The sequence below is a fragment of the Plodia interpunctella genome, chromosome 2, assembly GCF_027563975.2.
Source record: "Plodia interpunctella isolate USDA-ARS_2022_Savannah chromosome 2, ilPloInte3.2, whole genome shotgun sequence".
In the NCBI taxonomy this organism is placed as follows: domain Eukaryota; kingdom Metazoa; phylum Arthropoda; class Insecta; order Lepidoptera; family Pyralidae; genus Plodia; species Plodia interpunctella.
Window position 1 is genome coordinate 4,177,925 of NC_071295.1, and position 25,181 is coordinate 4,203,105.

Here is a 25,181-nt window from a genome sequence, read left to right on the forward strand (position 1 = left end):
AAAATGTAATTTAGTGTTACATTACGAGTGAGAATATTCATGAAACACGAATTTGAAGATTCCGACTACAGCTATAAAGGTTATTTTTTCCTCCTGAGTGAACACAGCGTCAATATATTATTGTAAGTAAAAAACATAACCCTTTCCTGAAGGAAAGGGCCGGCAACCTGAGCACAGATGTAATTAATTATTTCATAATTAATAAAATATTAAACGAACCAATGCCATTGATCAGCAAGCAAGGCAGGATCAGGTTGAAGACGTAGAACATAGGCCTCCGCCTCAGCTTGATGACGTACGTAATGTCAGGGTAGGGCTCCACGCAGCACGAGTAGTATTGGTTGTGGCGGATGGCCTCGAAGCTCACCAGGTCGAACTCTCCGTTCGTCTGGTAGTTCGTCGTGTCCCCCTCATCAAATTGCTTCTTCAAGTCGAGCTACTCGAACACAAAGTTCATTTCATTGTCTATTTACAACAATGGGATATCTGAAATGTTACGCTAGAAAAACCCTTGTATATCGACTGATGGACAGAACACAAAGTAATCTTAGATTAGGACGTTTCCTTTTGATGTTGACCTCAAAGACCTAAATCAAATACTTGTGTATTTTAGTCAAACTAGTTGTATCTATGTCTGCTTTAATAAAACTAAATGTTATAATTTGACTCGAAATATTTCCCGTAGCTACGATACTCGTAGACATATTTGTAGCAAAGCTACGCAATACGTGTAGCCGTCATACGCCGTCTACCATAAAATGTGACATGATGTTATAGGTATAGTATAAGTATGTAGATGTATATACACCTCGTTTTTTTATAATAACACTTTTTTATAAATAAATGTAATTTTAATTATGCCCACAACATACCTATATATAGTGCAAATACATAATAACCATAAAAAAATCGAAAATTAGACTTGTAGTATATTTCATGTTGCACTTTCAACATTAATAGATCTGATGTTTTATGGCTTAAATTTTTTCACATTCTTTTAAAATAGACACAAATTTCATACATAACTTTTATCTCCGTCTTCACCAGTCATTTAAAATGAGCAAGTCGGTCTGATGCAAACTGAATAGTGTATGAATGAATTCAGAACGGGCTCGACAAATATACCCGGATAATATAGCTGAGTCAATTTTAAAGAGAATCTCAATCTAAAAGTCAAATAACAAGAGCAAGGAAGAAATTCAAAAATCGTCGGCATGCCATCCAAAGATATCTTGTATAGATGAATAATCTCCAGCGAATTATTCTTTTTTTAAGCTTGAAAGAATTCCCTTTTATTTACCTCTGCTAAGACCTTCACTTTTGCTTTGGATTAATAACTAGGCCAGTACTGTACTGTACATAAAAAAATACAATGTCTTTGAAGACATTTTTATTTGCAATTCTAGCCACATTCCTGTCCCGTTATTTCTTTCTAAAATGGCTTATGTTAAGATTTGGGTTCTTTCATGAAAATTCCCCTTGCATACCCAACTACTATTTTAGGGTTACTTTAAGGTTCCATTGTCAACTCCTCCCTTTATATTTTATGTTTGTTAAGTTCATATAAAAGGATCATATAAGAATAAAACCTATTTCAGTCGATATCGATATCGACGTAGAACATAGTAAACATAGGATAGAACATTACAATTTATACAAAATTACAGGTATGTAGGTAATCGATTACATACCTGTAGTTTTATATAAGTTGAGTTCGTACTTATAGAATTTTTCCAAATGCAGCATGCATTTGGAAAAATTCTCAATGCAGCATACAGCATGTTAGCAAGAAATGTGTAGTTTGAACCCTATTTTTAAAACCCTTTTATATAAAATCACATTGTTTGAATAACTTCTGAAGCCGATCCACCCCGCTTAGCGCGCGATTCCGATTAGCAATCACGGCTCCTTTTTTCTTTTCGTTCATTAAATCTTACTTTCTGAAAACTTTTGAATAGTTAACTAATCTAATCTCATCAAACCGCGGCTCTAGTTTTCTATACCTATACTACATTAATATATTTGCTTCGATATATATTTTGTGACAGTGTAGCTGAAAATACAATATATTGAAAGGAATATATTACGAAAGTGCGAAGTGAGGCGTGCATGGGATCGGCTTATAAGCCGCCTGCTAGTGTACCCGCAGCCGGCTGAGCGGCACGGCGACTGTAAGCAACTCCTCTCCGATATCGCTACATTTAAAATTACTAAGAATATCTCTATACAATCCTGTACTTCTTTTAGAAATTACAGGATTATTTACTCGAGTTCTCGTATTGTAAAGACGTTTTAGAGATTGTAACACGATTCACGCATTCAATAGATCTGTTACAATAATTACGAATCAGTTTAATCTGCATTAATTTATAATTCAAAGCAGTCGTATTTATGTTAATATTTAAATAAATGGAATAATAATAAATAGTAAACGATGGCAATTTAAGACAAAATTAATACCATATATAAACCAAGAAAACATATAAAATTACTGATTATATTAATTTTGTCTTTGTAAATGACAAAAATGTTGACATACGTGAATTCCGAGTAAATATATTTCTCTTCATAAAACTGCGGTTTGCCCAAAGCTGTAAAAAATGTGAGGACGTTTTCAATTCCACTGATGTAGGTTGGGTTTACAATGTCACGTGACGTGGGAAACATGCAGAGATAAACGAATAGAATTTCATTTTTTGCAAACAAATTTAGTTACAGTAACATTGACAGTAACTATCCGCGAAGGGACATAAAATGTAACCTAGAAAATTTCCATACATACCTACTTACCATCTTATCTAAGTAATATTTTAGATGAACTAAAAATCAAATCTTGGTTGTTCTATTACAACCAAGAATCGATTTTTAGTTCGCTAAAATGCTATGCTTTCAATGAACCAGTCCATAAATACAATTTTAATGAACGATGAAGCCAAACAATTAATTAATCGGTCATAATCAAACAAAGAGTCTTCGTAAGCTTAAAACCAACCACGAAGTCATGCCACTTTTGTTTAAAAGGATAAAAATAAAACTGCTTTAAGGTGAACTGCCAAATAATAGACTGTTTAATTATACCAACAATATGTAGAATCTGCCCCTAATTAAAGTCCTAATGAAAAATGTAGCAATATAAAAGCAAAGAAGAGTATGTTATATCCACAATATTTTCCTTTGGTGTCGTATGTACAAGCTGGTTCTTATTCTTACAAATTAATTTTGTTTTTGTTAAATGTTTGTAGGATATAATTGCAGCTGGTAAAGTTTTAAGTGTTAACAACGCATTCAAAATTGTGTACATAATTCAACTATGCGTTCAAAGGTCATTTAGATTAATGTATTAATTTTCAATAAGTGCGTCTCTCTCATCTCATCAATATCTCATCAAAAAATCATACATCTGCTCGGACTTACGGTCTTACTATCAAAATATTACGCCCGAACAACAAGAAAGATATTCGGATAAATCATTGTTAGGATATTTGATCTATGATTGCAGTTTTTTATCTCATTGTAGGGTTTTGCTATAATTTTTTTTCAAAATTACTGTTGGTTAGTGCTGAACACGAACGAATAATATTAACTCATTTTAAAAAGTATGTTTTATGATGTTAGTGAACACAATCATTTAACAGTGTACTTCAGCTTCTTTTGTTTCACTTATTCTTTGATAAATAACTTTGATATATAGCAATATAATGACTGAGCATAATATTAAGTATATTATGTTATTCAATAACAAGAAGTAAAACTAACAAGTTCGAAACAAAATAAATGACTTGCAAACGTATAATGAGATTGCTACAACCCGCCATGAACACTCGATGACTGTGATCGCAAATAAATAAATATCCGATTGTCTACCAGTTCTCGGATACAAGAGACTCGAGTACTAAAGCAATTTTATTTACTATTCTGTAAGCAAAGTGTACTTAGAATAATGCAGCCCTAAATTACTTTTTAACCAGCACAGAGTATTCGACATTAAAATATGCGGTTTGAAACTTTCTACTTAAAGAATAAAAAAAATTAAGGGAAAATCATGTTCTAGGACTGAAATAGAAAGGCTTTGATTTTGGAATTAACTTTGATACCTCGTCACTAAGTTTATTATAAAAAATAAGGTACAAATTTTCTATTTTTACAGGTCATTTCGTTCGCTTTCAATTAAATTATAATGGAAAGTAGAATACTGACAAATTGCAGAACTAAATAACTTTAAAAAATGTTTCATATGACTATTTTAAAATACGATAGTACAATTGTGAGACGTTAAAAGTCTCAACTCTTTCAAGTATTCGTAATTTTATGTTCTGCAAACAAGGTAAACCTTTTACAACCACGTTACTAGTTTAAGCGGCCATGAAATCTGTGAAGTTCTCTCTCCATTGTTGTATTACTTTTACTGCACTGAAAGGAGGAGGAGGACAATAAAGTAGATTTGATTTCACTTGCTATAAAAAATATTTGAAGTCGTAAAATTAAGTCGTTCTCTATTATTATCAAGAGCTAAACTTTTATATTATTTATTAACAACCACAGACTTACATATTAACTTGAGTAACCAACGTATACAAAATCATTATTATTGTTTGCAGCAGGTCGAAATTCAGTAATTAATTTGCTTTTGTCTGTCATACGAGTAACATACCGTACTCTGCACGCACAAAAGCATTATGTTTCTGGGAAAATATGCTGATAAATTATTGTTGTCTTATTTTGTTTCCTGTATCTTTGTGTCAAAATATAAAATGTGTCGTATTGTTTGTACCATAATCTTTGAATTTAAATTTCTTTGTAGGAGAAAAACTATTTATAGTCGTTGTACTAAGTACTTATAGTAGTTTTCATCGACCACTAAGTAGTGGTCGTTTCCGGTGAAGGAAAACATCGTGAGGAATCCTGCACTCTGGTTAATAACCTATGTGTGTAATGGCAAACCACTCTATGAATAGCGCCAAGAAAGTAATTATGTGTGTTTCATTCCACGCAACGATCATGACCCTAAGCCATGAAGAATGCGACTTTGACTGAAAATGAATGAATGAACTTCAATATAGATAATCAGTTTGCCCGATACTATACAATAAAAAAGGTTATGCCTATTTGTTATTGAATCTAGAATGTGGTCGTCGTCGGATCATAAGCTCCTTCTTCATTTTATATAGAAATAAGGTACTTACTTTTAGAATAATTTATTTATTTAATCATTTTTGATATAAATGTTTTATATTTATGGATATAAATGAGATATATTTTGATCAAAAATTAATTTATTAGATATATTTCATCTTATTGCCCACCTCTCATAAAAATACAGTGCACAAACTAATAAAAACTGACCTGGAATCCATCATAGGTCCAGGAAGCCCACTTCATGGTGCACAGCTGGACATCAAAAGGGAACTGCTCAACATTGATGTCACAGACGGACACATAGATGCCGTGGCTAAGCCACGTGACCTCTCCCGTATGCTTCACGATCACGTTCGTGTTGATGACCGCGGATCGATAATTGGGGTCAGCGCTGAAAAAAAAATCCTTAGGCTTCGATTTATAGTCGTGGCATATCTAGCAGCGCACAAGCACCGCTTTTAAAAAGCAGTGCCTATAGCGCGGGTTGCTCCTCATGCTGCAAAATATGTTACCGTAGGTATATAGGTACCCCGCCCGTGTATATAAACAAGGTTTTAATATACATTAGATTGCATGAAAAAATACGGAAACAAAACACGGACCTGCTATTGCGACGTGCCGGCGTGCGCACCAGTCTTATACCATGAAGGGATCTCTTCGAATCATCAATGTGATATATCATTACCAACCTTGTTTTGATACTAGCGTGTACCACCACTAGCGGCATCTCCACGATCCAGCTGTCTATTGCCATTTGGAAGAAACTAAACCTAACCCCATTCTTTTGAAGTTAATCGGGGTCCTGTAGATGGATTTATCCTACTACTCTCAGAGTCATCGGTCAAGGTTGATTGTGAGGAAGTAAGGTGTAGCGAGAGCTAGGTGATTATGCTCGACCAACACAAAGGGAAGATCTTCCCGCCAGGCTAGGTGTTGCGCCTGGGGAACCGCAGGGCTCCGACGCGACGGTTTGATGTCGGAGGTTGTATATATGCTTCCAATCGAAAACGCACTGTCTGCGCGGTCTAGGCTTGTTAGCTTCTGGTAGTGAGTTGACCGTAGTGCCATCTGTCCGTAGAGTCGTGGATCACTTGTGTGACTTGTCATGCGTATGGTCGGCTTTTACATCTACGGCGTTGTGCATGTGGCGTGGTAGATGTCGCCACAAAGGTATTATGGCAAAGACAATATTTACATTCATTTATTACATTTATTGACGAAAAATAGATTTTACCAAAAATACTATTGCTGAAAAATCTTTAAGAGAAATTCAATTTTTTTTTCATCATTATATTGTGTAAATTTGACATCAATGACTTAAATATTCCTTCAAGTTAATATTTGTACAACGTGAGTTGGGGAACGAAATTAATATTATTATTTTACCTAACCCCAAACATACCCCAACAAATGTTTGCGAAAAACAAATCAAAGTGGATTTCGAAAGCAAATGGAGGGTTCTAATATTATTTGTTCTTCGAATGCCTATAGAAATATCTATACATATAATAAAACTTTAAATGGGCTACGTATATAGGAGACATTAAAGAAAAATAATTAAAACATTTTTTATGCAAAAATTACTGAATGAAATTTGATGCGGTTTTTATATTTGTATAGCGAAAGATCTAGCTTAAAATCTGGTATAAGTTTCATTGCGATACGTTGCCTAGAACCCGATATATTGATAATATAAGACCTAACGCACGAAATAAACGCGGGACGCGGGCCAAGCTGCGCGCAAAAGAGTGAAATAATACAATATGTATAGTAATACATTTATCGGTAGCCATAAACAATCTAATGTCATTACGCTAGAGTTTGACTTTTATTTATTTGTAATAACTTAATTGCAAGAAAATAAGTACATACAAAATTAATTCAAAAAAGATACATGTATAACGCCAGACTTATCCAATGTACGGATCTCTTACAGTTCACCGACGATAGGTTTATTTTATGTGGGTCACGTTTAGGTGAATTTTGGGTCACTTTTCAGACCGTCAAGGATGTCACGTAATTTTGAAATAAGTATAATTTTTTTGTAACACATTATGTCAATCTGTAAACACCATCCAATAATAATCTTTTACTTAAAAGCTACAAAATCTGATGTTAATGCCTCCCGTGTAATATACCGGTGCAATACTTATTGCTTTAACAAATAATGACAACCGGGATAAGTCTTCGGATCCGAACATGAGTGATTGCGTATTTTGTACAGACAGGTGAATTTGGAACTTGACAGCCAATAAATTACATGTAAAATTCAATCTAAGTTCCGTCATTATTTTGTACTTCGTTTTATTAAAGCGAAAAAACAATTTAGGGTTAGATACCATTTTGCACAGTTTACTTTACTTAATAGACTTTGTTCTGCCTCACCTGTCCGTACATTTATTTCTACATGAAGTAATCCAGTTAATTACATGAAATTCAGTATTTTTGTCTTACTATCACGCTTTCATGGCTATAGCGCTGGATAGATTTTGATGGTATTCAAATAGATATAGTTAATATCCCGAAGTCAAACATACGCTACTTGCGTTAGTTCAAGAGCTGAACGTGGAATGATTTTGAAATTGAATTTCAGGCGCGCGAATTTTCTTTCTAAGCAGATCCCGGGCTTTGGAGCCTCACAGCCGGGAGCACGGTCAGATTAGACAGAGAGTACTTACTTATTGTAGAGAATAATATCTGGTTTCCAGACCCTTTCGTAGGGTATTCTGATGACGCCAATGCCGTTGAACTCACTGGCATTCCACCGCAGGTGGTAGTCCATCCAGACCTGGGTGATCCAGCAGTTGGTCGTCAGCAGCTGGTCTTTCTCTTCCTGGTATAAAAATAATAATAATTTAAAAATAACGTTGTTTTAAATATTACGACGTTATAAAATACTCAGCACGCAGCGTAAAGTAGGTAGGAAAAAAATAATTTAATAGCCTTTCAATGTCCCATTGTTGGACAAAGGCTTCTCTCCCATTCCGCCAAGCCGGTTCGCTCTTGGCTCATATTGCGTTATTTTATTGATAACCAGCCAATGCGTCCTTGGTTAACTCAAAGGAAAGAAATCATACTGTGTATTATGACAAGGACATTCTAATGCGAACGGAGCGAATTATTCGTAATTTGATTAGCTTGATAAGTTAAATACTTCAAAAATATAACGTTAATTTAATGTAGCTTTAGGCTTAAAATAATTCTTGATAAAGCTCTTAAGCTTATGTAGCTTTACGCTCAAACATTAATTCTGGCTATTGATGAAGCCCTTGTCACTTCCAAAACGATATGAAAAAATTATATTTAATTATTATGAATAATTAATTATTATGAAAACGTACCGGATGAATTTTATCAAAATGTTCTTGTTATTATACTAATGAAATTCACCCAATTTCGAAGAAATAATACCTAATATAATCCACAATATAAATATTAATATTATCCACTTGTGAACCGGTTTCAAGAATACTTCAAAGGTATTAAAATGCCCATCAAATTCCTAATAAAATAATGGCTTCATTCAAACAAATAGCAATTAGCGAACGTTGATTCTGTAAATACGCTTACTACTTGAACATTTAGAAAAATGAAATAAAAGATTATTGATATAAGGTACATAAAAGTAGCATCAAGTATTAATTTTTATACAATAAAATAACTTAATATATACTCTGATCTTGAAATGTCTTTCACATTTAAATTACTCGTCTTAAGTAATACATAAAATGAATTTGTGCTTACTCACAAAATGGAAATCTCTGATATTTCACGCGTAGTCTGAAGTAGAAACTTTTTCGTGTATTTTCGATAAAACTCATAACTTCATTCTAATAAATTAAAGTATAAATTTGTTTTTGTAAGTCTTACGAAGAAAATGTAATTTTCTGAAATTACTTTAATTATTTGTTAAAATTGAGTTATTCGTGCCAGTAGGTACCTACGGTTTTCGTATTCTTGTCATCGAAATGGTAATACCCACGTATTTTTGACAGCGAGGAAACTTGTTGCATATCATCTTTTTTCAATATAATGATTGATTAATTTCAATACGGGAAACAATAACATTGTCAGCTTGACAGAAACTGAAATTCATCATCATCATGTGCAAATCGCAAATGTGGGTTTATGCCTGCCCAGGTATAAATGTTTTTGCCCCGGCGTAAACCATCTCTGATCTTGAGTTTTCTCTCACAATAATGAAAGTATGTAGGTTGGTTCAATTAATTTGTTCCTTTATCTATTTGAGTAGAAAACGTATTGTTTTGATACTATGTTCTAGATTCTTCAAACATTGAAATGACTATTCATTCCTAAACATTGAAAACAAAATCGCATGAACGAGTCTATTCTAACGCTTATCAAAGTAACGTACAAACGATATTCAATTGTTTCCATTGGGAGTAATAATTTTACATTCATTGAATAGCGCTCGTCAAATGAAATTGAAATCAATATTTTCAATTTGCGTAACTAACGGCGTAAAAATAATATAAATTATCGACAAGTCATTAAAAGTACCTAAGTGTATTTTTAGAGTACAATTCGAGAATTCAAACGTAAAAATTTTGTACGATTTTATTAAAAATTGTATGAATCAATGAGGTTTTTTGAAGATCTAATTTATACAAAGTTTATTTCACTTGGGTTAGGATTAGATAAATATAATCTCGGTCCAAAGATAACTTTTAAAATCCAAAAGCGTCCCCTAAAATATCTTAATAATTAAGTGCCACATTTAGTCTCGTAATTACATTCCCGAGTATGCAACCGCTTTTACGGTATATTACCACTAAACACCCTACATTTCATTACGGCAGTCCCTTTTCCGGCGTCCTAGGTTAGCGACAGACGCGGCAAGGCTGTGCAATGCCTCATGTCCATGTCAAAAGTGTGTATTTACTTCTGTCCTAAATTGTCACCGTAATAATTCACGCACGACGCGTACGTTAGAGCAGCATTTCGTCCGTTAGCTAGAACGCCAGGTTAACATGACACATCATTATTAGACAAAGGTGGAGCGGAAATAGCACATTCCGAGAGAACTGACACTTAATACGATAATTCTAACTCGTATCTGAGGTAGGAAGATTATACGTAATATGAGATGGATGGCTCCGATGGAGGACCAATTCTAAAAGGAGGCCTAGAAAGTGAACATTATACTAGGTATCCATAAGAACCATTCCGACTGAAAAAGTAATAAGAGTATAATTGCTGCCTCCATCCATAAGTATAAGACGGCCAAATATGTCATCTTCCAAACGATAGCGTATGGAAGATAACATATTTTTTTGCAGTTAGCACTGACCACGATTATTGTAGTGGATAGAATGTCCAACTCGATCTCAGTAAATTGTAGAGTAAAAATTATTCTCTTTTTAGAATATTTAATTTTCTTCCTTTCACAAATACTTGTGAAAACATAGATAAAAGAAGTGTGAAAGAAAAAAACATTTCCTGTTCAAGAATCGTTACAAAAATGTTATAATAATGTAATGTAATAATAAAAATGTTGTAATCTATATTTATCTTTCATTTATGCCGATATCCAGACAGACCTTAGGTATGGTTAGTGTTCCTTGAGATCTGCCGTGAGGTACTTTATATGGGGACTCTTTTTGAAATTTTGTTTTATGCTATTGATTTTTGGCCTAATGCATAATAAGGCATTTTTGGCATAATAAACTTTTAACTTGGTTAATTATGTTTCTAATAGATATCCGTTAATTGTAAGAACGTTATGCTTTAAAATCATTATGCTAAAATACAGTATGATATATTACATTATGACTTAACTTTCTAGGTCTTAGGTTTTACTGTTCTAGCTGGTTTAAAGAATCTCAGTTTAAAAATTCAGAATTAAAACGTATGCTATATTTATTTCAATATAACTAATCAAAGTTCACTTTGATTCTTTTTGATTCTTACATTTGGAATTTGGATTAAATTTGCAAATTCTTATTAGTTTGTTCATAAACACTAGTAGTTTGTACTACTAAAACTAAAATATTTGTGTACTGATAATGGACCGAATTAAAATAAATACTTAAATAATGATAACCCTTTATAACTATTTATAATTCTCTGACATTTTTAAAAATCTCAAAGAGTCCCGCTGTACATCAAATTTCCTTATAAAAATATTTCGTATCTGGTATCAGTCTTTTCCCCAGGGTGTGATAATGAAAAATGTCAAACTTTTCGTTTTTACCTCGAATTTTGACACATATTGCGTAGATGATATACCTCTGGAGAGAGACAAAAACTTCGCATGCCACAAAAAGCTTTTCACGGCGTGAATTAATTGAGTGTGGCAACGAAAAAATATTCAATGGATCTGTTTAATCTGTGGGTGGCATGCATTGTTGCATACTCACACGGCCATTGTGTGGCGCGCGTTGTGAATAGGCATACTGGTTCACTAATAATGAAGAGCATTCACTCGATTTAGAGCAATTTGGTGTTAATTTCGATTGTTTGCGGCCTATACAGAACTACTACAGAACTATGAGAATTGGTCCCTTAGTTTTCTAAAATAAATTAGGCTACGGTGATCGCTGAGCATCAGGTAGGCCATCAATAAAGCCTGTTAACCTCTTGATAAGTAGTATAAAAATACCCTGTAAGTTATACTAAGCTATTTCACTACAAGTCAAATCAATTACTTTTTGTCATTTGTGTACTAATGTAAACAACTATTATAAATACTATGTATATATCAAATATAAATAAGACCAATATTTGTCGATTGACTTCTTTGGAGAAAAGGCTGCGGTGTCATATTTTGTTAATTTATTACATAAAGAAATATTTTTAATGGTGTGATTAGCTACTAAGATTCAACAAACAAATATTTCATATAGTTATAAGTACAATATTGAACAAACTACTGTTACACATTTAATTCACGGATAAAATTAATTACCAACATCAAACCCACTGTTTGCAAACTTGATTATCATTGTGATGTTTTTGAACAATGCACGTACATTTATAATTTCCTCTGCATATCAAATTGCTGTTAATTCTGTCTCCCCATACATATTATATATATATATATATATATATATATATATATATATATATATATATATATATATATATATATATATATATATATATATATATATATATATATATATATATATATATATATATAAGCAGTAGCCTCCAGTGGAACACTTATTTAGGCCATAGTTAAACATTTGGCGTCGATTTGTACTTTTAGTGCTAACCACCTTTTTCAAAAGGTTATCTCGATCCAATTTCTTGATAGCGAAGAACTTTTTAAAGAATATGCAGTATCGTATCATATACACTGGAATTCCATCCAACATATAAATTAGTCCCTTCCCTCAAAAGACAAGTAGGTTAACCACGCCTTCTCTGGTCGGTGTACAATAAAAACGTTTTAATTGTAACAGAAAACTCGAGAAAACATCGAGTTGGACTCTACAGGTTATTGCATTGCATGTAATCAATATTTGATTATGTACAAAGTATAAGTACTTTAGTTCTAGGTACCACAGAAACAGTTAATTCATACAGATTAGAAAAGAGTGAATGAAAAATGTGAAAGATAGTGCTATAGCACAAATTGATATTGATATGTATATTGCTTGAATATGCATGCACTAAACGTCAGTTATTGTCGATATCATTAGCTATTTTTTTACTATTCTAACCCAGATTGTAATGACGAAGTAATAGTAAAAAAAAACTAGGCTGCAATATGTTGTTTTCAAGAATACACGAAACCCCATCTGGATATTCCCGGAAATTTTCGTCAGGTTTTTAATGACAATTTCTATGAAAGTTATTTCCGAGAACAGAGAATTTCTCGGCGGCATACCACTAACTGTAATTAAATAAAACTTACCCTTTCATTGAATGGGTCATATCAAGCTTTCAAAATATAATTACAAAGCAACTTTTACTTTACGGGGCAATTTAATTTTCAGTTGTTCTCAAACTTTCTAAACAAATTAAATCATGAATCAAAGTTTTAATCGAATATACCCATTTCCCGAAGGACCCCGGTTCGATCTTGGCCTCAAAAATGATATGTTTCTAAATGTGCCATGATCTTGGATAATATCCATGATCTTAAGATCGCTTAATTTAGCTTTATATATATATTGTGTGACAATTTTCAATAATTTTATTATTCATTTATTTATTCATTCAAATTTTGACATTTTTAATAATGATGTAAATTCGTCCTCCTAATTTTTAATATATGTATAAGACCTATATTTGTTAATTGACGTCCTTGGAGAAAAGGCTGCAGTGAAGTTTGTTGCGCCGTTTCTTCTTCACCTTTGCCCTTTGGAAGCCGGCAGTAAAAGTAGGTAGTCAATAAGTGATGTATATCATCCTAAATTGAATAAAGAATTTTGAATTTGAATTTGAATTCGGAAAAATAAGGTAAATACGAGACTCTGATTTTTATCGGAGTACTGGTAAATTTATATAGGCACCCAAAGGCACTTTTTCACATATTTCCTGCTGTTGGAAATATAAAAATATCTCTCTTATCTCTGTATTCAGTAATGTGCATTTCTTTCCTTATCAGAACACCACCAAGTGATTTAATTTTATGCCCAGCCGACAGCTGAAAACCCGCGTCCCCGCCATCGCTCAAATTGTTGGAATAATCTCCAGATTAACAAAGTAATCAGTTCACAAATTGTGTAGTATAGACTCGAACGCACGGGCGTTTTTTCGACGCACCGTCAAAATCACGCTACTATAGAGATCATATGAGTATTTATTGACGTATCAACGCTTTTAAAAAGCGTAGTTTTTTGTCTTTTCACGCAGAGCATTGAATAGTTGGAGGATGCCGAAAGTCACTTATTTAGCGTATTAAAAGCGCCAAATTCAAATTCTTTTTAACTTTCGTGAGAATTGGATCCAGCCCATTAATACTTTCGTTACTGGAACGAAACGCGACACCGACGATATAAATAGGCAAGAGGGGAAGTTTGTGTAATCCTTGGAAAGTATTGTTCATGACAACGTGGGCAAACGGTTCAATAAAAAAATATTAAGTGGCATAATGTAGCTTCTTATAGTTTTTTTAGAACTCAATAGATACTTAAAGTCATAATCACATTGTACTTATACTAGTTTATTTTTGTCTAAATTTAAAGTACTCCTAGGCACGGACCTAGGTCTATAAATAGGTACGCATGGGCCGTTATTATTAAAATCATCATCATATAATATCTATATATAAATGGAGCGTCTTGTATCCAATATATAGTCAAATATTAATATCTCATTGGAGTATAGGTATATATCCATGTGGCAATTTTTTTGGTTCTTTGGTAATTAATTAAATTATTGTTCATTAGTACCTGCGTATACGAAATTCAGTAAACTATTCAATTTCCATTGACTGAACGCACGCCGAACAATCCACGCTAGCTGTCCCATTATTCAAGGGATGATCATCAATTAAATTAACAAAGGACTAAAGCATTAACGGATTTAAAGCTAGATCTAGGCTGTTGAAAAGATGGGTTCAATAATAATCTCATTATATCAAGATATCAGGCACACTGTTAAGTTTGGCCAAATCAGGGACCCATATAGTCTCTCTCTTTCTCGCACCGCTTTTCCGGTTGTATACACAGCCATAAGGCCCAGGATCCGCTTTCCTATTATCTATCTCCACAATACTAAACAATATTTCTGTGGTCGCCAAAATACCCATATACTCGTAACTATGACATCATTTGACATGTAGTGGCATGGCAATTTATTTTTAAATGTGAAGCAAGCGTTAGTCACATCCTAGAAATGCGCAAGCATAAAAGACATTTTCCAGTGAAAGTGTTCAAATGCCCAGGCCTTCTCAAATATAAAGCTACTTGCCAAATATTTGTCAAGAAGAAATCGCTCCAGGAAGGATCAAGTATGTGTAAAGTTCAGTGTACCGTAGGTTAATACTATTTATTTTGGCACAGGATTGCGAAAAGGGTCTTTGGAAAATAAGAAACTTCAAATGTTTGAAAATAGTTTAAATTAATAAAAATGAGAAGGTTGTATGGGCGTATGTATGGTTGTTAGTCTTTCACGCAAAATCTACTTTGTAACAGATTGATTACAAAATTTGGTAGACGTGTAGAATATAACCTGAAATAACACATATATAATTATTCCGACAAGAAAAATATGTAGAAGATACAGTTAGCCATAGCCGACAACCACTGGAAATGTGATTCAATTCCCCACCCCACTATGACATTAACGAACGCGTCAGCGAAGGAAATTTGCGATTTCCCCGTGAACCGAGCAACATAGCAAACTCCATATGCAATCTCTTTGCTTTGCCTTTGTGATCCAAAATAAATACGATGTACACATTTCTTATAATAAAATACGAATCTCAATAAATTTCCTTTCATTGCTGGCTTAAATTGCCATGTGAATGAGGCGTTACATTTTACTCCTGCATGTGTATGTTGCCTAATAGATCGCTATTTTTCTATACAATACGAGTTATGTGTAATTTAAAAATGATTCCATCTAGAATTGAGACTGTTTTTAGATTTACAGTGATACACTATGAAAAAAATACGTTGGTAATTCTTTATCGGAACTAAAATAGTTAAAATGGTAAAACACGTTAACATTGATCGTCATAAACTACATACTTATCACATAGGTATATACCTAGTTAGAATATACCACGGAACTTATTGTAGTGTTAGGTAGTTAGAGACGGATGTAAATTTCGCTTTCATGAAAAGATAAGAGCGATATAGAATCACGAGCACGAATATAAAAGCAATAACTTTGCACAGAATAACTTCAGTCGTTTGACATATTAATATCTCGTGAATGTTTATTTCATTACTTCCCAACTCTCATCTTTGTATTTACAATATGATACTTTCATATTATACATACGATAGGCTGCTATTTATGTATCCGGAACTGGCCAATAATTCTAGAATATTTAAAAAGTAATTACAACATTTGAAAATAGAACTCTTCGGCTAGAGAATAAATATTTTTCATGTCTCTGTCATTTGTTTTTTTCAATTGGCGCCAATTTTGAAAATAGCTTGTCTTCATTGCCATGGATTTAACTCGTGAACATTTTCGCGCGATGATTTATTATGATTTTCGGCGTGGATTAACTCAAAAACAGTGCATCGAACAACTGATTTTAACTTTTGGAGATGAAGCACCATCGAAAACCACTGTGTATTATTGGTTTAAGGAATTTCAACGTGGACGGTCTATGCTCACGGATGAAATTAAGGAGGGTCGTCCTAAATTGGTAGTGGTACAACAAAATATTGATGCTGTGCGACAATTAGTAATGCAAGATCGTCATGTTACATACCGCGAGATAGAGGCGTCTCTGGGCATTAGTATGACGAGTATACACGCGATATTATACGAACATTTAATTGTTAAAAAAATTTGTTCGCGTTGGATTCCGCACAACTTGAGCGTAGATCAAAAACAGGCTCGTGTCGACTGGTGTAAGAAAATGATAAAAAAATACAACCGTGGCACGTCAAAAGCTGTTTATAATATCTACACAGGTGACGAAACCTGGATCTATGCTTATGACCCTGAAACTAAACAGCAGTCAACGGTGTGGGTCTTTCAAGATGAACCGAATCCAACAAAAGTTGTTCGTGCGAGAAGCACTTTAAAGCAAATGGTCGCTTGTTTTTTGGTATCAACGGACATGTAGCTACAGTGCCACTAGAGAATAGTAGGACGGTTAATTCTGAATGGTACACCACCATTTGTTTGCCAGAAGTCTTTGAAAAAATACGAAAGAACAACCCACAACGCAGAATCATACTTCATCACGACAATGCTAGCTGCCACAAGTCGGCTGAAACAAATAATTTTTTGGAGGGTCAAAAGATTGAATTGACGGGTCATCCGCCGTACAGCCCCGACCTGGCACCCAATGATTTTTATTTATTTCCAAACATTAAAAATAAATTACGTGGTCAACGTTTTTCGAGCCGCGAAGAGGCCGTTGATGCGTTCAAAACACACGTTTTGGACATACCTCAATCAGAATGGAAAAAGTGCTTTGAAAATTGGTTTCATCGTATGCAGAAGTGCATAGATCATCGCGGAGAATACTTCGAGAAACAATAAAACCATATGTAATAATATATGTTTGTTTAATTTTGTTATTCCGGATACATAAATAGCAGCCCTCGTATACATGATTATCTGTACATAAAATTTCTCTTTGCAAGAAGTGTCGTCTTCAACTTTCCTGAGAAACTTTTGAATATTTTCATTATACATACTCATTATGAATGTTGAAGTACATATTATAAATATCGCAGATTAATAATTTAATGTTTTCCTTGATGGTCAGAGAGGAAAACTTAAAAGATGAAACATTATAAAAGTAAATCAAGGCTATAAAGTTGAAATTATTTTGAGCTACCAACTTAAACTAATCTCAATTTCAACGATAAACCCAATACAACTAAACGTGACTTCCGAGTTTCGCAATTCTTGGCTCTGTCTGCACCGTAAGGGTGAAAGACGATGCTGTAAGTGTATCTGTATAATGAAGAAGTGGCATCAAGGTTGATCTGGTTATAATTTATCCAAACAGACAAATAAATTAAATTAGTTTTCTTCTAACCCTTTTATCTAATTTGCACAACATCCTTATCCTTACATAGTATAAAACAAAGTCCTCTGCCGCGTCTGTCTGTCTGTCGGTTCGCGATAAACTCAAAAACTACTGCACGGATTTTCATGCGATTTTCACCAATAGGTAACGTTATTCCTGAGGGTTTAGATAAATAGTTTTTATCCGAGCGAAGCCGGGACAGGTCGCAAGTTCTTATTAAAGTTAAATAAAAAAAAAAACAGTTTCCTAGTACAGTTTACACACAGATTATCCGTCACCATTCCTTACGGAATCCTAAAAAACTCAAACTGAGAGGGAAGAAAGAGGTACTGTGGTCCCCTCCAATCAATGATCCACACTAATGGCCAGTCATGGTGGTGTGGAACTCAACACTTTTTAATGATGTCATTTGTCTTCTCCGACTTTGCATCCATCACCGAGGCGGATTCCTCGCCCTAATACCTGACAGAAAGTATTACCACTACCAAGGAATTTGATCACAGATTTGACGTGGGATATTTCATTTGGTTCTGTTGGCTGGCATTCTAAGGATGGATGTAAGCAATGTTGGCGTAACAAAAAATCCGCATCTATAAATTGCGTAGTTTTAAAGATCTAAGCATACATCGGGATGTAGGCAACGAATTTATATGCGGGTTTTTGTAATAGTATGATTCTTGAAGAAGGTTTAGGTGAATAATTTATTATGGTTTTACCTGAACGAAGCCGTTACGGGCCGCTAGTCTAACAACCGAACGGTGGTTGTAAATATAAATGGTGTTTTGAATAATTCTCGGTTATACAGATAGCGGGAAGCGACTTTGTTTTATACTATGTAATGGTTATTCCGTGTCCATTGGAATCAACAGTGACAACTATTACTCGATACGAATATTTAAAAGTGACAAATATTATGTGCAAAATATTGTGAGTAATAATCAAATAGTCTAATTATGTAACCAATTAGGGTTCTTATAAACATAATGTCTGACTACAATCTGCACTTAGCTACTTTTATTCAATTAAGATCCTCTTGTACTTATAAGTGTGTTAAAAATGAAGAAGATTATTTTTATAAACTGTTCCATATATTTCACTTATTGTCGAAAATTTTTGTTCACAATAAATTGCGTTGTCTTTGTTATTTCCCCAAAAGTCGCTTTGCGGGTTTAAACATAGCAGTTAATAACAAAAATAATATCAAATTTACAACGTACAATATTGTTTTGCTCAAACTTGTTAATTTTTCGCGCTCGTCGTTAAGGCAATAATAGCATGTATCATTATTGGATAGTCGATTTGTACCTCTAGAGACCGTTTGCATTGAAGCTATAATTGGTTCCGCACATCTATTGACCGATTATGTTGTAAATGATTCTATTCGATTATAAATGATTCGTACTATGATGTATATAATTATGTTTGTGCTCTATTAAAAACATGGATTGAAATATGTGAATCGTTCATCATTTATTGAACAGACTCAAACTTAAAAATATATAAAATATGTCGAAAATTACTCGAGATTGTAAAAAAATAACTTCATTTCCAGCGAGCTGAGCTATATATGATTGATTCGCGAAAATGGGATATTAATTATGTATGTTGATACAGACCTACCCCCGTACACCCTCCTGAAACGGAAAGGGTCGGTATCTTTTTTTCAGCTTTGGAAACAATTATTTTTACTAAATAAGGAAAAAATTACCAGCAATTGCTGTTATTATACTTATAGATAAACTTATTTTGATAAACTGTTATTATTAATTCAATGCCTATTTCAGGGAAATATAAAAATATATAAAGAACAATAAGGAAAATACTATCACCATTCCTCCAGTTATATTATATAGTATTTTTACCAAATATAGAATTCCGTTCTTTGTTATGTTTACGTTATGTTGTAATGCATAGAGAAAAAAGTTGATTATTTTCTTTTCCGATTGAAATCCCTTTGAGAAAGAAAAAAACAAATTTTGTAAATATATAGTTATACCTAATTTGTATACTCTTATAAGATTATCACGCATGCACGACAGGTATCAAAGTAGCTAAAACCCAAAACAGAAACACACTCCTTGCCTCTTCGTCCTATATCCTCAATATATACTATATTCTATAGCTATATTAAATTCTACAATGATAATACTTACCACGTCAATAATATGATGCAGTGAGACTCCAAAGGTGACGAGCAAAGGATGAGAGGAGTTCTCCACAGGCCTCACTGACGCGTCATACTTCTGCATGAGGTGTCGGATCAGTCTATACTCTTCGTCGCAACACGAATTCCCTGTAAGTTAAAAAAATCTTTAATAAAAATAGCTATGCTCCCCGGTCTCGCCCCCGTTCAAACGTTAGGAATTCTAGTCACAACCTTCCTTAGAATGTACTTGACGCGCTATGTAGTCACAGTTGACTAAATCAAAAACGATTGCTACCAAAATCCATTTACCATATAAATAAAAACCATAAATAAAAGAAATTGATAGAAATGTGACGATGGCGCTTGTGAGCGGGTACATAGCGCCTTAAGAATTTTGCAAATTTAATTTAAATGTTTGAAGATTAACCAATGTTTGAAGATTATTTAACAAATAAACTTTCTTGTTCCATTGTAATAAAATTGATATCATTGAATTTTATTTTTTACTAGCGGCCCGTCCCCACTTCGTTCAGGTAAAAACATGATACCTTCCTCAGTAATCACACTATCTATTGGTAAAAATTGCATGAAAATCCATGTATTAGTTTCTGGTTTTATCGCGAACAAACATAAGAAGCGGCAGAGGACTTTGTTTTATAATGTGTAAGGATAAGGATTTAGTTAAAATGTAAATTCAGAAAGAATATTCACAATACGAATTAGTCGCATAGGTATAACGTGCATAGGTATAATTATGATGAAAATGAATTTAAAAATGATTCAGAAAACTGAATTTGATTGATGAAAAAACCGCACGGAAAGGCATATTTTTGTGTCTGCTGACATTTTGTGTCTCTTGTGATTATTTCTATCGCACCATGAGACAAACTTGGATAACGTGGGCTGATACTTAAGTGTTGTTATTTGAGAGTGTCACAATAATTTAACTTTAAAGTAAACGTAAGTTTTTTATCTGCAACGGAAAGGCCAAGGTTCATCCATTCCTTTGTGGAGGAAACTTTATGAGGGCGTTTGTGGTTTGGCGACAATAGAACTTCGGGCCTAGTTCAAACTTCGAATTCAATTCAGTTTTTTTAGTTAGCTTTTGAAATTTACCATAGTAGTATTTTCATTCATATTGTAAATGCGAAAGTTTGTGAGTCTATGAGTATGGAAAATTTACTGGACAGATTTCGATGAAAACAGAATAAAATAGCATAGGTTTATTAGCCCGCAAGATAAGAAATATACTTACAGGATGATTTTTATACATTGGCAATATTTTATCTATATGCTCAGTCAATGATTCTGAACAACTTTTAATATGGAAGTACCATACTATATATACTCCTAAGTTGTGGAAAATGTATTGATCACAGCTGATATTTTTTTCGCGATTTCAAAGTTGCTTCCATACGAAAAGTTGTTCAGTATCATCGACTGAGCATGTAGATAAAATAATGCCAATGCATAAGAAATCATCCTGTATAGACATTCTTTATTTATGAAAATATTGAAAGTTGTTTTAAGATTCACTCTAATGCACTACTGAGAGCAAATAAGTCTAGTATAATCTACTTATCGTTAGCTGTGCTTTGAAATACCACTTAAAATAATGTAGGTACCTAATTTTATATTTGTTTAAGTATGCTCGTGGAATTCTAATCTCCTTTTTACTGTACCTAGATGTATGTTTGAGCTATCGAAGTCAGAGGAAAATAAAAAATAAAAAAATGGTCTGTGAAACATTTTCCCTCATCTAAGCGTTTTCGCAGTACTTCCTTAGCTAAAAATTGTTGTGGGCAGGTTTCGCTTTCCTTCTATTTCTTATACATACTATAGAACTTGATTTATACTGTTTTTTATATTAAAAAACTTCACATATTATAAAAAGAAGTAATCGTGTCGGGTCACAATCGATAGTGTAATTCTTGAGAAAGTAATAAGTGTATAATTTATTTTGGTTTTACTCGAACGAAGCCGAGTGAGACCGCTAATACCTAAAGTAGAACGAGTTAGCTAGTATAAAATTATACGAGCTACCAAAATGTGGAAGCATTTAATTACACAAATGCTTTGAATCGTAACTCTGATTAATCAACCGCTAGCACATACAGGGATGAGCTAATCAAACATATCGGAAAGCGCTCGTGATTATAGACAATTCTAGAGGCACATCTAATCCCCTAAAAGCCTAAGTAACATTTAGCGTTAGTTTCCTCCCAAGCGACATTTTCATGGATCACTGAAGTTCGGGGTCAGTGTTTAGGGGTTCAAGCTATTGGCTTGTCCTGTATCTCACAACAACCTACATACATCTCGCTCACTAGCTCAAAAGTGTCTTGATTTCTGAACGCGAATTGTTGACATGAAGAACAAATACAAAACAATTTGGTTTGTGGATGGTATATAAGTAACAAACAAAAAAAAAATAAAATTTTAAACATCATTTGTCATAACTTTCCTGTTTAATTTTGTAATAGAAAGAATAGATTGTAACACGTGGCTGACATTATTGAGCTTTATTTTTTGTTTTGATGAATGATTGTAAAATTGTGTTTTCCAATTTACAATCATTTTTGCTTTCCTTCTTTTGTTTTCAAAATTAAAGAAGGAAAGGAGGAAAGAAGGAAAGGTATGTTGGTGCTGTAATCATATAATTTGAATGATTATCACATTTTAGCTGAACTATTTTGCAATTACTCCATTAATGACTCTCACAAGACAGGCTCAACCTAGTGTGAAAGTCGCAGGTTACGTATGTCTAATGGGAACTTTTGTTAACTGTTACAATGTTATTCGGTTACTATAAGAACCACCTTTGTAAATACTTTTTAGTAAATAAAGATATTATTATGATTATCCTACTAATATTATAAATGCGAATGTTTGCGAGGATGTGTTCATGTATGTTTGTTACTCTTTCACGCAAAATCTTCTGGACCGACTTTTATGAAATCTGGTACACGGGTAGAATATAACCTAGAATAACACATAAATCCCAAAATTCTCACGGGAGCGAAGCCCCATGGCACAGCTAGTTATATATAAGACTCGGTCTCTTGGCGCCTATAAAATCCTTTGAAAAAGAGGTATTGTTTCGATCATGAGTAAAAATTGTGGTATACACAATACCTATACTTTTTCTAAAACTAGGTAATGAAAATGATATATTAAGAAACAAAGCAATACTCGTATAACCTTAACTATCAAAATAATATTTAAAATGACTTCCATCACATATTTAGAGTGTGAGAACATAAACAAAATGCGAAGATATTTACTGAATAAATCTAAAGCTGGTAACAAAACAAAAGAGTGGTTTGCTATAGCAGTATTTCATTGCAGTCCATAAAACGTACAGTGTTGTTTATTTTAGTGGAGAATGTCAAGCACAGCCCCAGCTTTAATTGGTGCTCCATGGGTGCTCCGCAGTCATTCACCGGACTCCATAATTGCTAATTGTATATCTGTTACTGTAAAAGCACGAACTATGGTAAATCCTAAGATGTTCCGGTAAAACCTAAGATTTACCAACTCTTGGTAAATGGTAAAACTCCGAACAATTTTAAAATGGTAAAAGTCCGAACAATTTTGCGATACGAACTTCACTTGGTAAATCTTAAGATTTACATCAAAGGCACGGTAAATGTTGAGAAAATAATTTTATTTTTATTATTTTTTACTATTTGAGAAGTATTTTAAAGGTTATACCTTTAAAAGTTAAAAACATATATAAATGAAAATAATTTAAAATACGTAAGGATTTGACTAATTACTTAGTTAATTAATTACTCTAATAATTATGATATCTACATAAAAATATGTAAGGTTTTGACTGAAAAATAAATGATTAATAACAATTACTCATTGTTTTATTCCCAAAACCAACATTTACCAGCCAGGTCCAGTAGCAAAACCTAGTATATACTAAATTGTAATGGCAAAAGCCCGAAAAAATCGTCAATTAGTTATAAATCCTTACATTTACCAACCCATGCCAGTAAATCCCAAGATTTTCTGAAAAAACCTAAGATATATACGGGCTTTACAGTAACATATCTATTGCTCTCAACCTTATACATCAGAATTGTTTTTCAAAAAGACTTGAACCGTAAATATAGACTGCATCAAATCCGTTCGAGTTAAAAAAAGTACTTTCCATTCTTTATTTTCGAGTGTGTCAATTGCCAACACTGGTGTCTAATATAAGGGAAAAAATAGGGAAAAAATCGACGAATGGATTCACCGGTACCAATGATATTATAGCACATTCTCCTCTTTCATATTTTTAACCCCCATGTAAAAAGAGGGGTGTTATAAGTTTGACCGTTAAAGTGTGTCTTCCTGTCTGTGTACGTGGCACCGTAGCTCATCAACGGGTGAAACTCTTTGGATACGTTTTTTTATGCTTGGATATGTTTTATCAATATCTGATCCGCCGTTCAAAAGTTATAGTGAAATGAGTATCGAAAATCGGGGTTTTTTTTAATTTGTCTAATAAATACGTCCCAACTCCGATTTCTGGCGTATGTATAAATACCTACCTACTAATTATTTTCAAGAAGTTATTTTTCTGTGATCTCATTTAATAATTTAAGTACCGTAAGCTTATAAGCTTCCTTGTATAATGTGGGCCATTGAGTGTTGTGCTATCAATTCAATTTAACCTGTGTCATCCGTGTCAATTACTGAGGGACGTGTGGGACGAAATATGTAATGGAATCACATTTTTCGACAAAATATTTTTAAACAATTTTTAACTTAAAAATAATTCCGTATACCCAAATTTGATGGAATTGGTTTATAAAATATTTGATAAATCGCCGTAAAACATACACCATATTTAATAAATCAAAAGTGAACATTTTGCATTCATATAACTTTTATTACCCTTTTAAGTAGTATGTTTAGAGGAATCGTTTCTTTCTAGAACGTTGGGATAAGAAGTACCTACCTACTTTATGTTACACATTAATAATGTAGTTACGTATATTTGTAAAAGAATTTAGGAAATCTGTTGATTAGTTCTGAAGATTACTTTTCCTTTTATATTAGTATTTACTTTTTTATATTACTTTTGTATTTTAGTGTAGATTAAGTAGTTTTGATCTAGATTAGTGTAGATAACAGAAATACTGTATGTAAGTATTCATTAGTTATAATACCTTGTTGCATGTCAAGTAGAGCACGAGCGAAGCCGTGGGCGATAGCTACTTATTTTGTTTTTCACTGCTTCAACAATTAGTAATTTAT

General features: G+C 33.2%; 1 protein-coding gene across 1 annotated transcript in view; it reads right to left on the reverse strand.

Annotated features, from left to right (window-relative positions):
• LOC128679852 (neuronal acetylcholine receptor subunit alpha-10-like) overlaps positions 1 to 25,181 on the reverse strand; it is a 41,160-nt gene that overhangs the window by 12,821 nt on the left and 3,158 nt on the right. The window contains exons 2-5 of the mRNA XM_053762324.1: positions 19,933 to 20,072; positions 7,815 to 7,969; positions 5,344 to 5,527; positions 220 to 436 (exon numbers count right to left, since the gene is read on the reverse strand). Of these exons, the coding sequence (XP_053618299.1) occupies positions 220 to 436; positions 5,344 to 5,527; positions 7,815 to 7,969; positions 19,933 to 20,072 (696 nt within the window). The remainder of the gene's footprint in view (positions 1 to 219; positions 437 to 5,343; positions 5,528 to 7,814; positions 7,970 to 19,932; positions 20,073 to 25,181) is intronic.